This window comes from Penaeus vannamei, chromosome 25, assembly GCF_042767895.1.
Source record: "Penaeus vannamei isolate JL-2024 chromosome 25, ASM4276789v1, whole genome shotgun sequence".
NCBI classification, from domain to species: domain Eukaryota; kingdom Metazoa; phylum Arthropoda; class Malacostraca; order Decapoda; family Penaeidae; genus Penaeus; species Penaeus vannamei.
In genome coordinates, this window is record NC_091573.1 from 691,278 (window position 1) to 706,277 (window position 15,000).

The 15,000-nt window shown below is 39.7% G+C and overlaps 2 protein-coding genes, 1 long non-coding RNA gene and 1 other non-coding gene across 10 annotated transcripts in view; 2 read left to right on the forward strand and 2 right to left on the reverse strand.

The window, feature by feature from the left end:
- LOC113826051 (uncharacterized) overlaps nt 1-1,078 on the reverse strand; it is a 21,938-nt gene extending 20,860 nt beyond the window's left edge. The window contains exon 1 of the mRNA XM_070138997.1: nt 978-1,078. The gene's annotated coding sequence lies outside the window, so the exon portion shown is untranslated. The remainder of the gene's footprint in view (nt 1-977) is intronic.
- Nucleotides 1,079-2,798: 1,720 nt separating this feature from the next.
- TRNAF-GAA (transfer RNA phenylalanine (anticodon GAA)) lies at nt 2,799-2,871 on the forward strand. The gene has a single exon. It is a non-coding gene; the product is annotated as a tRNA-Phe (tRNA).
- A 1,528-nt stretch (nt 2,872-4,399) lies between these two features.
- On the reverse strand, nt 4,400-14,805 carry LOC113826068 (uncharacterized). Its single transcript, XR_003477632.2, has 2 exons — nt 14,666-14,805; nt 4,400-4,932 (listed from the first exon to the last, which is right to left on the reverse strand). It is a non-coding gene; the product is annotated as an uncharacterized lncRNA (long non-coding RNA).
- The window catches only part of LOC113826067 (uncharacterized), a 25,656-nt gene continuing 25,362 nt past the window's right edge, over nt 14,707-15,000 (forward strand). For 3 of the 7 annotated variants that reach the window (XM_027378940.2, XM_027378941.2, XM_027378943.2), the window contains exon 1: nt 14,707-14,846. In XM_027378940.2, coding sequence (XP_027234741.2) covers nt 14,752-14,846 — 95 coding nt within the window. In that variant the 5' untranslated portion in view covers nt 14,707-14,751. The remainder of the gene's footprint in view (nt 14,847-15,000) is intronic. The other 4 variants (XM_027378945.2, XM_027378946.2, XM_070139003.1 and 1 more) reach the window with 2 other exon arrangements.

Here is a 15,000-nt window from a genome sequence, read left to right on the forward strand (position 1 = left end):
TGTAATCATATTCCAGTACAACTCGACTGAGATATTAAAGGCCGACTAATGTGCACATTCACCTTAAAGACCCCTTGGGATCCATATTTAGAGTCGTGGTATTTCCCCGTTCCCAAGCTTCCTGGAACTCCCGAACTCCCTGTCGCGCAAATGCCATGGTTGAATTCTCTAACCAATAATGGTTGTGTATGGAAATAGATTGGATAAGGCGCCTTAGACTTGGCTTTCTGTGAGAATAATTGCTATAGAAATATATTAACAGCATTATTGTTCAACGACATGGTTATTGGTCGTTTTCAAAGGAAACTAAGTCACCCTGGAGAGAGATAGAACAGGGTATTGGAATAAGTCTCTTATTCCTCCAAATGACAGATAAATCATTATCACCAGCTTAATTAGGACTAAGAACAACAGCATCCGATGCTGCTGCTGCCTGACACATTACCATGAGTAACTTTGGTCTGAAATCACCGTGCCGTGTCAAATGAAACTTGCGACTTGCAATGTGCCATCCTGTTGTGAAAGCAGCCTAGTGCCTCCATACTCATGTGTATTTCACTTTCACCCTAACTACCGCTCGGTTGCAAACGCATGGTCGCATTTTCAGTGTTGGTCTTTAGAATCGTTCACACGTAACCGCTGTGGTTGCAATATCGCCCCCCCCCCACCGCACCCGCTCAATTTGCTGGCATGTCGAGTGCAAATAAATGGCATCTTTCACACAGCGGTGATCCTAACGTTTTGATGACAGCAGGCACCGTCATTGGATGGATGCCAACCAATGAGTGAAGAGATTTTACATTACCATGGCAAGAGTGGACGCCACATGGACTGATTCCAGGGAGAAGTCAATGGGATCAATGGAATGAATATCAAAATGGTCCCTTGTTTGCAGCCACTTCACTGTCACGTGGAGCCTAGGATGATATATTTTGTTTGGTTTACTTACAGACGGATTTGCATCAATGAAGGACTACCTTAATGTTATGACAAGTTTCGGTTCTTGGCAGATGGAATGCTTCATGGTATTGGTTGAAGGTATGTCCTTGATTCGTCCCAGCATGTCGCCCAATGATTTCACTGACATTCTCAAAAACTGAAAAAAATGTGTTAGGCTGTGTTCGGAACTCCTCGTCTTACTCGTCCAGACTTGTCCAGGCAGTACTAGCAGGACAACGAGGCCGCGTTCGGAACCTTTGAGACCCTCGCTGCCCAGAATGCAACCGGCTCGATTGTAAACATTCACTCATTTATCATACCGGTGTCTTTATTTTACACGCTGCATAGATTTGTAACTCCATTGATGCATATTTAACTTACCTACAACTGACAAACACAAAAACATCCTTTGATAACATCAATAAAGGGCCATAAAATTACCCATCAATATCTTGTGGTTGCCTGTAGTAACATACAAATGCTATTGTGACGTTATTTCGTCCTGCTCGCCCAGCTTCGGAGGAGGGCGAGATGGACAACTTGTCCAGGACGAGAAAGTGGAGGTTCCGATCGGTCAAAACATCCAACTGGTCTGGACGAGCAAGACAAGTTCTGAACGCAGCATTGTACTCTCTCAAGAAGTTGTAAATATATCTTGGGTAAGTCTATCATGTTCAATTGAATGAACCTGATGTCGTCCATATGGTTGTTTGCGCCGATTCAGGCGGCGAAGCAACAGCCAAACACACGCTACCTCTTCAACAATTATCCTGGATCTGGTAAAAGGTGGATCAATCACGGGATTCCGCCGCGATCCAAAAGGCTTCATGTGAATGATAATTTATAACAGGCCTTGAGGCATCTCTGCTATTCGACATTTTACAGGACAAACTCCAGCCTCTGTCAAAATCAGTTATGCCAACTAGAAGCTTTTTTAACCTTCAATTTAGCTGCAGGAAAGGACAGTCAGTAGTTTCCTGAGAATATTCAAAAGAAAGTCACCAGCGGGCTCCTCATTAACGTGATTATTCAGTCATCAGACCATAAAAGAGCATCATCACCACACACACACACACACACACACACACACACACACACACACACACACACACACACACACACACACACACACACACACACACACACACACATATATATATATATATATATATATATACACACACACACACAATTTTACTTACATACACACATATATATAGGCCTACATATATTCATATACATATATGCATATGCATATATGTGTATATATATTATATGTATACATGTGTATATACCTATCTATATACATGTATATACATGAATATATATATATATATATATATATATATATATATATATATATATATATACATACATATATATGTATGTATATCTACATATATATATATATATAATTTTTAACGGAATTTCTAAAGCATTTTTAAGGAATGAAATTATTTCCATTTGTATTTCTATTCCTAACAACGTAAAAAGCATTTGACAGGAAATAATTATTTATCCAACTCTGCCACAACAGAAAGATGTCAACAGAACCTCGTTAAGATTTTCCGTATGGGCGATCATCGACGGTAGAAAAAAATCTTAAAAGATTAAATAGTAGTTAATAGGAGGAGGCAGGAGGTTCTGCAGTGAATATAAAACACTACATTAATAATTGTTAATCAACATCAAAGTCCCCAGGGGAAGACCACAATTAAGAGACTAAAAAAGGAATTACACGATATGTAGTGGAAAACAACAATAATTATAGCGAACAGTATATATCAGCATCAATTGTTTCTTGAAAATCATATACATTTTATCTTAGGATCTGATGGACAATACTCGTCAGATAAGAAGCCTAGATAGCTCAGTTGGGAGAGCGTTAGACTGAAGATCTAAAGGTCCCCGGTTCGATCCCGGGTCTGGGCAGTTTTAAGATCATAAGCACGTAGTCCAGGGCAAGGTCTATATGAGTATATGTATAAGACCTTAGTCCATGGCGCTAAGGGTGCTGGGGATGTCTCACCAGTGAACAAACCTTTAGCAAGAAAACTAGTAAGAATATATTACCTATTTTGTGCTGTTATCATTATCACTGATATTATTATTATTATTGTCATTGATATCATTATCATCATCTTTATCACCATCACTGTTGCTCTCACTAGTAATATTAGTAGTGTTCTAACAAAGACGACCACATTATTACCTAAAAATAAAGGTCAGGTCATCATAATTGTACTTATTCCCGCTCATAGACGAGTTTTTATATATATATATATATATATATATATATATATATATATATACATGCATACATACATGTATATAGATACATACATGTATATATACATATATATATATATATATATATATATAGATATATATATATATATGTATAGATATATATATATATATATAAATATATATATATATATATATATAGATATATATATATATACATACATATGCACACACACACACACACACACACACACACACATATATATATATATATATATATATATATATATATATATATATACACACACACACACACACACACACACACACACACACACACACACACACACACACACACATATATATATATATATATATATATATATATACACACACACACACATATATGCGTATGTATGTGTATATGTGCGTATTATACACACACATGAATATATTTCAGGGAAAGGCCCGTGCTACTGCATTACTTAAGAGATAATCATTTCGTGCTCAATTTGTCAACACCGTGTCTGACAAGAGTGCATACCAACCGGGGCAAGATATGTCAAATATGATTCAGCATATCAAAATTGTTCGAAATTTACTTCAGTATATATGAATGAGGCTATCCAGCGAATATACATAGCTGCAATTGAAACAATGAGGTAAAATGTAAAAATCGTTATATTTCAATGAATTTAGAAACGGCACTTTAAAAATTATCAGCATGATTTTCTGGCTAAACTTTACATAGATTTACATTCATACAACTCGTACCTGAAGCAGAGTTCATCCCTGACAAATTGTTTGTCAGAAAAGAGAACAAATACCATGAGTATCGATAAGAATTAAGGTCAGAGATGAACTTTATCCTATTAGGTTAATCTGCTTGTGAAATGAGAAAAAGTCTAACGAGGTTGTGCTTGGCGAAACTGGTTCAACGATGAAACAGTATAAGACTTTCCTACAAAACGCCAAAGTAGGAATTTAAGGAATCCTTCAGGGATGACATTGTCTAGATAGTTAAGGGTAATCGTGATCTTCCTCGGGATACTCTTCAGCAAACATCAAGGAGGTACTGGATGTACTACAAGACCAAATATTTCATAATGAGCGAGGTTTTTAGCACTTCCAAACCTGACTGGCACTACCCAACGTCACATTTTCCCCTTTAATGCGACGATTAAAGGTGAGTGTTGTGGATATGAAATCTAACTGGATTTTATCTCTTTATTATTGAACGACCAAGTACACGTGTTGGCAGGTCGAGAGGCGAGTGGTGACTGATGACTCCGCTTCAGACCCGGCGGATTATGAACCGAACCGGCGATGGTAGCTCGGTTTCCTCTGTTGAATGACTGACACTGGATCCCATTTTAAAGATTTTGTTGTGGCGAATGATCATACCAAAGCAGAGAATGAATAGTGTCTTAATCACATGTAGGTATGGGAATCAAAAGTCCATTCGCTACGTATATTTGCAAATTGCACTGTTGTTTACAAGCTAAAACGGAAGTGTCAGCGGGAACGAGTTTCTCCTTGACTGTGGGATATTGAGTCACGTGTTCGTTTAGCAGACTTGCTTGGGCCCCTTTAGTTTAAATTCTCGTAGTTCGCACTGACGGCAAATTTTGACTTTGGTACAGTGTAGGAATATTAGCATGAGCAGGAAGTCCATCAGACTCTTCACTGGGAGTGGAACATCGTCCTAAGCCCCATCCTCCATCAGTAAAGCAGCGTTATTTGAACCTGTGAAATAGAAAAAAAATAACATTAGATTTGTATTGTGTATGGGGAAAACGTGTATCTCATTGTGCTTTATTTTTATCTTATTCCGTTAATTTTTCCAAACACTTCTTTGGATGATAACTTGCATACAAACATGTCCCATACATAGGTCACAATATCGTCGACGGCACTAGAAAAGCATTTGACATGATACTGGTAGATCAGCACTTACTGGGTAGATAAAAAAAGTGAAATGCAGTGCAATAGGATACCTGCTATACAATACCACACCTGCAACAAAATACAACCTATTACGGGCACAGAGAAAGCTGTTTTTCCCCCAACCAAAACCAGTACCTCCCCCCCCCCTTCACCTTCCAGCGCAGCATACGCCAGACGAACCTTGGCAGCCAGCCCTGGGAGGACCATGGAGGTGTGCTGCCTTTCCACGGTCGATGGACCCCGAGTCCCCACATCTCGACCGGCGTATGGCCACACTACCGTGCTGGCGCGGTCGACAAGATTAAGAGGCCAGGCAGTGGAAAACAATCACTAACTGGGCAATCTCTTCATATGCAGCACATTTACGGCCCTGTCTGTCTGGAAACGGTGACAGTAAAGAGACAAAACACCTGCGCTGACTGTTACCACCATCGCTCCATGTCCTGATATTTTCACCTCACTCTACTCCACACTACTCTAGACGCATCCAGTATTGATTTCCCGGTCCTTCCTCGTGGTTCCCTGTCCCTAAGTCCTACCTCTGCGACTTCTCTCTATGGACTTCCTCTCACTGTTATATATGCATATTTTCTCTCTCTCTCTCTTCCATCAACTCTCCTCTCCTTTTCCCTCCCTCTCTCCCTCTCCTTCTCTTTTTTTGCAATACGCAAAACTACAAAGGGCCAGGCTTCGTACTTACAATTGAACATTTAATCGCTATACGGAACAAGAGTATAAAGATAAATGAAATGAAATATATCAAATGGAGCAAGTAAACAAATCCCACATACTTAGATCAGTTAACGCGAAAACGATAATTAAATGATCGGGGCGATACATACTGAAAAAAATGTGCTCGCTGCAACCAGACGGACACGAACATACGCACATTTTTCTCACTGAGCATTTACAAACAACCACCGTATTTCATAATGATTTATATTATACATAAACAATAAAATCATTTTCGGGATAGCTTTCTGAGCCGAGTGTATAAGTACAACCTGAGAAAAACTTCCAAGTAAAACGTTAATCTTCACGCGATTTACGAGAATAAACTAAATCTGGGACTGGAATAATAAACGGAAAATAGGACTTTGAAGATGGTGCTTCTCTGGCAACCTCACTAGCTCAAGGGATAGACCTATCTTCGCAACAGTTTTACTTTATTTCCCAACGAATAACTTGTCTTAAATATTTGCCAACAGCTTGTTTTCCATATCTACAGTACTTTGATAATTCCTCGATTTGATGTAAGTATAATTCCTAGTCTCAAACGCATGAAAATAAACTTCGTCAGTTGTCCTGTTGCAACTGTCTAGTCCTATGAAAGATGCGCAAACAGTGACAAGCCTTAATATCTATAATGAACTACCAGAAAACAGATTATATTGACAAGACAACCACATTAAGGCTATTAGTGCACTACACAATCCATTGCGTTCAGAATACAGTTTTAGAGAAAAGGCCGAATGTATAAAACATCTAGGTTCCATAACTTTACTCAGTACCTACTCTGTCCTACTATTCAACCAGCAGTTCTGTGAATACAACTTGCTGAGTTTTGTGATCCTATTGCAAACGTTCTTCTCGTTTTCTGTTTGTTTTTGTACAAGGGTCCTAAGATTTTTCTTTATCGACTAGATACATAAACAAGGATAGCACTACGGCGTGGCCTCTTAGGAATGTCCAACTAATATTTGGTTGATGGTCTTCTACAAAAGTTATTCTGTAAATAAAACATTCCAAGTCAAGTAAACCGTGTCTTGACATTAATTTGTGTCCTTCCTCAAGGCTGACCATAGATCCCCCTCCCCCTCTAGCTTTCCACATTTCAAGTTAACCTTAGTGAGCCTCCGGTGCGCGTTCAGACCTTTCTGCTATTCCTCGTGGTTTCCAACTTGGTTTTCGTTGAGAAAAATTGATGGCATTTGAAGTTTTTAATGTAAAGCACTTCAACAATGAGTGGAACGTGGATATGGTTTCTCATATTGGCTAATTATAGCTACTAATAATAAAAAAAGTAAAAAGTAAAAGTAGCAGTCAAAGTATTCTGTAACAAAATACAGAATGAAAAACCTCCAAACATGTAGAGAAGAAAGTGACATTAACAGTAATGGCAACACCATCTTATCCATAAATCCACGATGATACTAAAAACAAACCCAAAAACAAACAAACAAAATACCCTCATAAAGTACATCAATTTATCCTTGAGAACCCCCCCCCCCCTGAAGCAGTCAGCAGAGCCTTACAAATTCATCTTAGATAAGACAGAGGAAAGCAGAAAAAAGGGAACGACAATATGGCGACACTGTCACTGTTGCCGCCTAGTGATGACACTATTAAACATATTACCCATGGAAATTCTCGACTGAGCTAATATTCGTCGAATATCTTCCGCGCGATTAATCTGGACTGTTGATCTTCATAAGGAATTCCACTGGCACGAACGGGGAATGAAGTGATCACAGGTGTTGCATATTACGATCGGTCCAGACAGGGTACTCGCCCGCAACTCAGCCCATGCGCCAGGCAGGGAGGGCGTGAACAGCTGGGTCTCTGTCCGTCATTTGGGAGTCTGACCAAGGTTCCTACAGCGATTTTCCTTTGTTGTTATTCTTCAACAAACAATCATGAACCGATAACACTGTCCCTAAAGAATGCAAATAATTGATGTTTCGTATTACATGAAGGAAACTCTATTGCATGTGTGTGATCCCATCTTCAATACCCTTGATTAATTGGACGTTTCAATTTAATGTTTATGAGAGGCCTACCGCTGATTCATTACATAATTAGTTGCAATTATGTAGGTATCGCTATATTACTACTGTATAAAATATAGTATACATACTATACAGATATTAATAATTATCAAATGATGAACATCTGTTAATTGTTACTGACAGTTATTGTCATCTAGCGGTAAAAAAAATTAGTGACCTGCCAAGATGTATATAAACATTACTACATATTTTGACCACTATATTTGACCAGACAGACAGACAGACAGACAGACAGACAGACAGACAGAGAGAGAGAGAGAGAGAGAGAGAGAGAGAGAGAGAGAGAGAGAGAGAGAGAGAGAGAGAGAGAGAGAGAGAGGCGTATACAAAGTCAACTCAGTGCAGCAATCCTACATGTTAACTCACTCCCGAGACAAACCATCATTAGCAACACTCGCTGTTATCCCACTGGCAGCTATAATAAGCTTTGAGAACCACATCGCAGCCCTTGGTACTAACAACTCCTCTGTGAAAAGCAAATTTGGAGAAAAGAAAGATCAAAAGACACTAAATCTTCTTATCCTGATCTTGATATGTCCTACAAATAATAATAATAGGCACTGATCTTATCCTCATTTTGTTATGTTCTACAAATAATAATTGATAATTATATAAACGTTTTAAGTAATATATATAGCTAAAGAATAAAAGCAAACTCTCGCCACCCGGGTAGACTAGCGACCGCCAAGCCTTCACAGCCGTGCCTGACCTTGAATTCTTGTCCTGTTACACTGCGCCATATTCTCCTGTGTCGCTCACTCACCCTCTCTCAACACGGGAGGGAGGAATTACAAACGGAAGAAAAGAATACCATGCCTGCACCAAATAGACAAAATCTCCACCTTTAATGAGCATGTATTCGATTATATATTATCCGGCCATCAATAAATCATGATGAAACGTCAATGTAAGAATTGTGTTGATAAACATCTGTTCATGCGTGGACAGAAGTCAGACCTTCGGTATCACAGAACTGATCAGGGTTGTGCTACAAAAAATATTCATACTACTAACACTCTATTTATGAGGAAGTTACTGATTATCTTTACCATTGATGATGTTTATAAAAGAGTTAAATAGTTTGCATATTCCATAACATTTTATATATATATATATATATATATATATATATATATATATATATATATATATATTATACACACACACACACACACACACACACACACACACACACACACACACACACACACACACACACACACACACACACACACACACACACACACACACACACACGCACGCACGCACGCACGCACGCACGCACGCACGCACACATATGTATGTATGTATATATATATATATATATATGTATGTATGTATGTATGTATATATATATATAGATAAACGTGTCAATGTGTTAAAAACAGGCAGCCAAGCCTATATGGATACATAACTAAAAGTTGAATTTGCAATAGTGGAGAGCTGTTTCGAATGGTCATACTGTTCGATCTAAAAAAGGAAAAGAGAAAAAGTATGGCAGTTTCTTAAAAGAGATGAAATGACTACACCCTGTACTCACTTTTCTGTTTTATCGTGGGAAAGATGCATTTGTTGACTGATAACAGCCTAAAAGGTTGTTGGTGATGCTTACTCGATAACAGACAATGGTAATTATCTGAAATACGTTCATATCATTTGGATATATTACATTCTGCCAATTGCCACCTACCTCTCATGGGCAAAGAAAGAAAACATATTCATATATAAATACTAACAGATAGATAGATAATACATATAATCTCTTAATTATTGGACATGTAGGGTAGTTGGAACACCTAAACTGAAAAGAGAAAACTAAACTGAACTAAGAAATGAGCCGAAGGAACTAAAATCAAGAGTAATTTAGCTCAAGACAGCCACTGAACAACAGCCAGTGAAAGTGAACGAACGAAAATGCAAAACAAGAACAAAACACAGAGATTATGAGAGGGAAAGGGACTAACGAAGGTGTAAAATAAGAGCAGTGTTGATAATAAGGCGATATTCGAACGTATGGTTAGGTTAGATTAGGTTAGGTTAGCATTAACCGCTGTATTAACCGCTGCCAGATAATCACCGTAGTTTTTTTTTTACAATCCTGCGTTGCTTTGATGTTTTAAAAAATGCACTCTCAATGCACTTCAATATTCTAAGTTGACAGGTATTCCGACATCCGTTATGTTTTACGCAGTATTTGCCTCACTACAACTACTTAAAAAATATATAAAAATCACCAGGCTCTGTACCTTGACCCGAGGGTTAGGGTGCAGACTCAACAGAAAGGAAAAGAGATAAATGGTAATGTATGTGTGTGTGTGTGTGTGTGTGTGTGTGTGTGTGTGTGTGTGTGTGTGTGTGTGTGTGTGTGTGTGTGTGTGTGTGTGTGTGAGAGAGAGAGAGAGAGAGAGAGAGAGAGAGAGAGAGAGAGAGAGAGAGAGAGAGAGAGAGAGAGAGAGAGAGAGAGAGAGAGAGAGAGGAACCGAGCTGATGTAGATGATATTGCTCCACAATGCAATTTCTTAGAAACTTGACGAAAACAATGAGTCGCTGATTGCTCTTTCGTCTCTGAAGCAGTGCAATCTAGAAGGCTAACCAAACCGAAAACGATATATAGCCCGAATTTAACTGACAAAAGCGGTAACAGACTTTACAGAAGGGTGAAGGAGAGTCAAGGCCGTGAGCTGATATTCTGACGAGCCAGCGCATCCTCTATCTGGCCCACGGAGGAAGAAACAGTACCAGGGGAGTAACGCCAAGAAAATACTTATTGCCTGTATTTACACGTATAGGTACAGTAGCACAAGGTGGTAATGGAAGTACTAGTGATGTTTGTTTGCAGGCCATAATAGCGGTAATGTGAATTGGAATGATAAAAGTGGTATATGCTACATGTCAATAGAACAACATAATTTATTTGGTAATGGGGCACACCACATGCTCCACAGAATAAGCATGGCAATAACCGAGAGAGAGAGAGAGAGAGAGAGAGAGAGAGAGAGAGAGAGAGAGAGAGAGAGAGAGAGAGAGAGAGAGAGAGAGAGAGAGAGAGAGAGAGAGGTATGAAATTGAAACATGGATAATAAATACATAATAAATACACACACAAAAATGAAGAAACTTAAAACGTCGGTAGGCTAAAGTATTTGGACTGAAATGCAATCACTCGGATTCAAATGCAGCAGTCTTAAGACAACCGAAGACACTAAGAATGATCACAGCTTACGAAGTCACTCTTGGGACGGCTTGAAATGGAGGGCATGGGTCAAGGATAAAAAACTACTGTAAAGTTATTCATGAGAACAGTCTTTGGAAGAATTGTGGCTCGTGAAATTGAAGCGAGGTGGGCGTCGCACGACAATCTGAGAAGCGGGATTGGAATTGGTCGAACATTGTTATTTCACGAATCTCTTTCCGTCTACCAAATCGATATGCGAATCATGTATTAACACTGACAAAATAGAATAGCATGTGCTGATCAAATAAGTTTAGAGTAGAAGATCGTAGCAGCAACACAGGAGGTAGAATTAGCCACACTTTGCCTCCCTGTTGAGTGGAAGGATCACGTAACCTCACCAACATGTGGCAGTTATACTTTGTTAGTGCCTTTGTATCGTCCAGAGTCTGATGTGTGTGCAGTTTTTAACATCAAGGCAGTCAACGAAAACGAAGCATCCTGATGAAAGAGCATTTTCTGATCAATCAAATTTACATAAAAATTATCCACATTCCACTTGCATTCCTTCAGCTGAGTGCAACAACTTTGACTAAAGATGTTACATCTGTGACATTTTGATTAGAGATGGACCTTACAAGTGCTGAGCAGTGAACATTTCTTGACTTTTGCCTAGCAATCACAGAAACAGCAGTGATTCCATATGTATTATGCCTTGGCCATGTCGACTAGAGAGTAAGCTTGAGAATTGTTGTTGCAGTAAGTACAGTGCCTATGACTGAGTAGCAATTCCATCCATAATGCTGAAACTTGAGAAAACACTACAGTTCCCTAAGTAATAATAACTGCGGGTCGTTTTCTACAAATAGTGTAAACGTTTCTCACTAACTTCTAAATGGAACTTCAGTCAAACAGAAGGAGAGAGAGCAGTCTGAAATATCGGAATATGTTATGGCGAAGAATCTTTCGGCAATAATATCCTACTGAGCAGTAGCCCAAGTAGCAAGAGGAGGGGGGAGGGGGAGGGGGGAATGGGTTGGCCAATCCCTGACTTTTCTCTCCTTCGTAATAACAGTGATCTTTTAAGCAAATTCCGTTTTCCTTAACTGATATCCCTGCCTTTCTAAAAATCAATGCACGCCATTTCTGCTGATCTATACACATCAATGTTACTGGCTGCTTTAGTGACGGTAAACCTCGGTTATCCAAAAGCATACGAGCTCTCAGGCAGGCAAATTACGACAAAAAAATTGAGAATTCATGAGTATCTGGCAATCGGTAAAATATCACAGTACTTTGGGAATGCAACACCAATATTCCCATCGTTGAAAATAACACTACAGTGTCTCCTATGGCAGTGATTCTCTATTGTCTTTTGGGCATAGAGCACTAGTTCAGTGAAAAAATTGCGTTAATTTCCTTTATGAGCACCGGTTGTAATGAGTAAGTATACAAAATGTTTCGTCTTGAAATTTATTTTTTCTAGAATGAGTATTTGGATAAATACATTTTCAGTCTGTTTAATACATGAACCATTTTCTAGTTTGGATCCGTAAAAAACATTGGCTTCTTCAGTTGAGGAACTTGTCCTGAAAGATTCAACAAAGTTTTCAGTCAATAAAGAGGTAAAAGGAGGGATGGGACGGGATATGAAGTTGAGATGTTTTTAGAAAGACATACATACACAAGCACAAATATATACATACACACAAACATAAATATATACATACACATACATACATATACAATGCGCGCGCGCGCGCAAACACGCACTTGTATATGCACGTATACGCACATATGTATATATATATATATATATATATATATATATATATATATATATATATATATATATATATATATATATATATATATACACACACACACACACACACACACACACACACACACACACACACACACACACACACACACACACACACACACACTGATAGAGAGTGAATCCTCGTGTTAAGATCAGTGTGTTGATGATAGTTGGAGAGCTCGTTGACTGGACGGGAGCTCTTAGCCCCAAGGAAGTCAAATGAAAAGTTAATGAACAGTAATTACAGCGAAGGGGACGAGAGCAACTCCTTGGGACTGCACAGGAAGCGATACGGACAAGGAAGACTAGCGGCGCGAGATGAACGTCTCAATGCCAATCTATTTACCTCCGTTTATCTATGATTACCAAGACTCTCATCTTAATTATCAGTTATGCTTTCAATTGCGATCGCTATATACATGCAAATGATACTACTATCACAGTTGTGGTATTAATTACGACCAGTATATACATACAATTATATATGATACAACTTCTTGTACCAATTATACTTTATACATTACGTATGTTATCACCACTATTGATACCTTCACCATCCATCAACATTTATTGTTTGGCTGTTTTTTTTTCTTACTTTTACTGACCCCACAATCACAACACACAACAATCGTCACTATCACTTCTAATCTCGATTGCTCGCCTCCCCGCACCATATCTTCTTGAATCTCCCCCATCCTCCCCCCACCTCCCTCTCCCTCAGCCTCCCCGCCTCCTTCTGACCGCGCGCTTGACCAACTCCCATGTTTATTTCCTTCCCCTCCTTCCCTTTCCCGATGGCGGAGGTTGTTGTAATCAACGTGTCAGTCTCGCGAGCGGTTGAGGGGAGGAGGAAGGTCCGTCGAGAGCGGGCGAGCGGTATTGCCACTCGGGACATCCGCCGCTCAGTTGCCGCTACGTTCATCTTTATCTGTATTTATTTCTTTGGGGTTGTTGGTCCTTGTTTTTCGTGTCTGCGGCGGTTCTGTGACGGGGATGTTTCTTCTCTCGTGTTGGGATCGGGTTTCTCCTTCTCTTGGTCTTCGGTTGGATAGATAACAACAGTTGTTATTTCTCTTGTAATAATGTTATTGATCATGGCAGTTGTTAATAATAACAACATTTGTAATTGATAATAATTGGCCTAAAAAAATGTGTAACAACTGAACTTGGAGAAGAATATGAGTTTGAGATGAAGTAGTATAACTAGAAACGAAATAAAAATGCGGCTGTTACTATGGCGTGCGCTGGGTCTGACACTGACTGCGTGTCCTCCGGCACATTGCGGGAGGTCGGTTAGCCTGACCCTCCAGGGTGAAGGGGCGCCTGTGCACTGTCCCCCTGTCGACCCATGGACGTGACCCAGATGTGCCATTCACCTTCACATCCCACATCCTACGCGCTGTTGGTTTCGTCATCATTATCAAACATATGCTACGCTATACCATCTGCTGCTCAATGTAATATAGGAAGTAAATGATATCGAATCATCCGACTATATTCCCATAAATCAAGGTTCTTTCGTTAATGACAGGTGCCTTGCACCAATGAGGGGACAGCTCGCGCTCCCTCCCCGGTTCCCATTGGCGCAGCAGCATCACAGCTTGCGAAATCTCTACATCACTACCAACAAAAAACTTACTATCCAAAGTCGGTTTTATCAGGAACTGCTTCGCCAAGAAATTAATCGAATCACCGAGATGATATCTTGACCAAATCTTAGGTTGAGGAATAGGATTTATATCATACCTGTTAGTTACACTAACGGCCGTTGGCGGCGCCACCGCCACCCAGGGAATCGCTGTGTTGGTTATCGAGGACCATGAAGGGGGACCATGTTCGGCAGCAAGAGGTACTGTAGCGTTTGCAGAAGAAGGAAGATAGAACTCAGGCACTTGAAGCTGCACCCGTTTCCCAAGGACCCGCAGAGGTGAGTACTGAGTGAACGTGCTCTTAATATGCCCTGCTGGCGGCAGAATGGACACCTTGCCCTTTTCCTAATGAGATACGGCGTCGAATGTGACCTGCACAGCCATTGTCTCGCGCGGGTGTTGCAAGCGGGCGCATTTTGACCACCTGTTCAA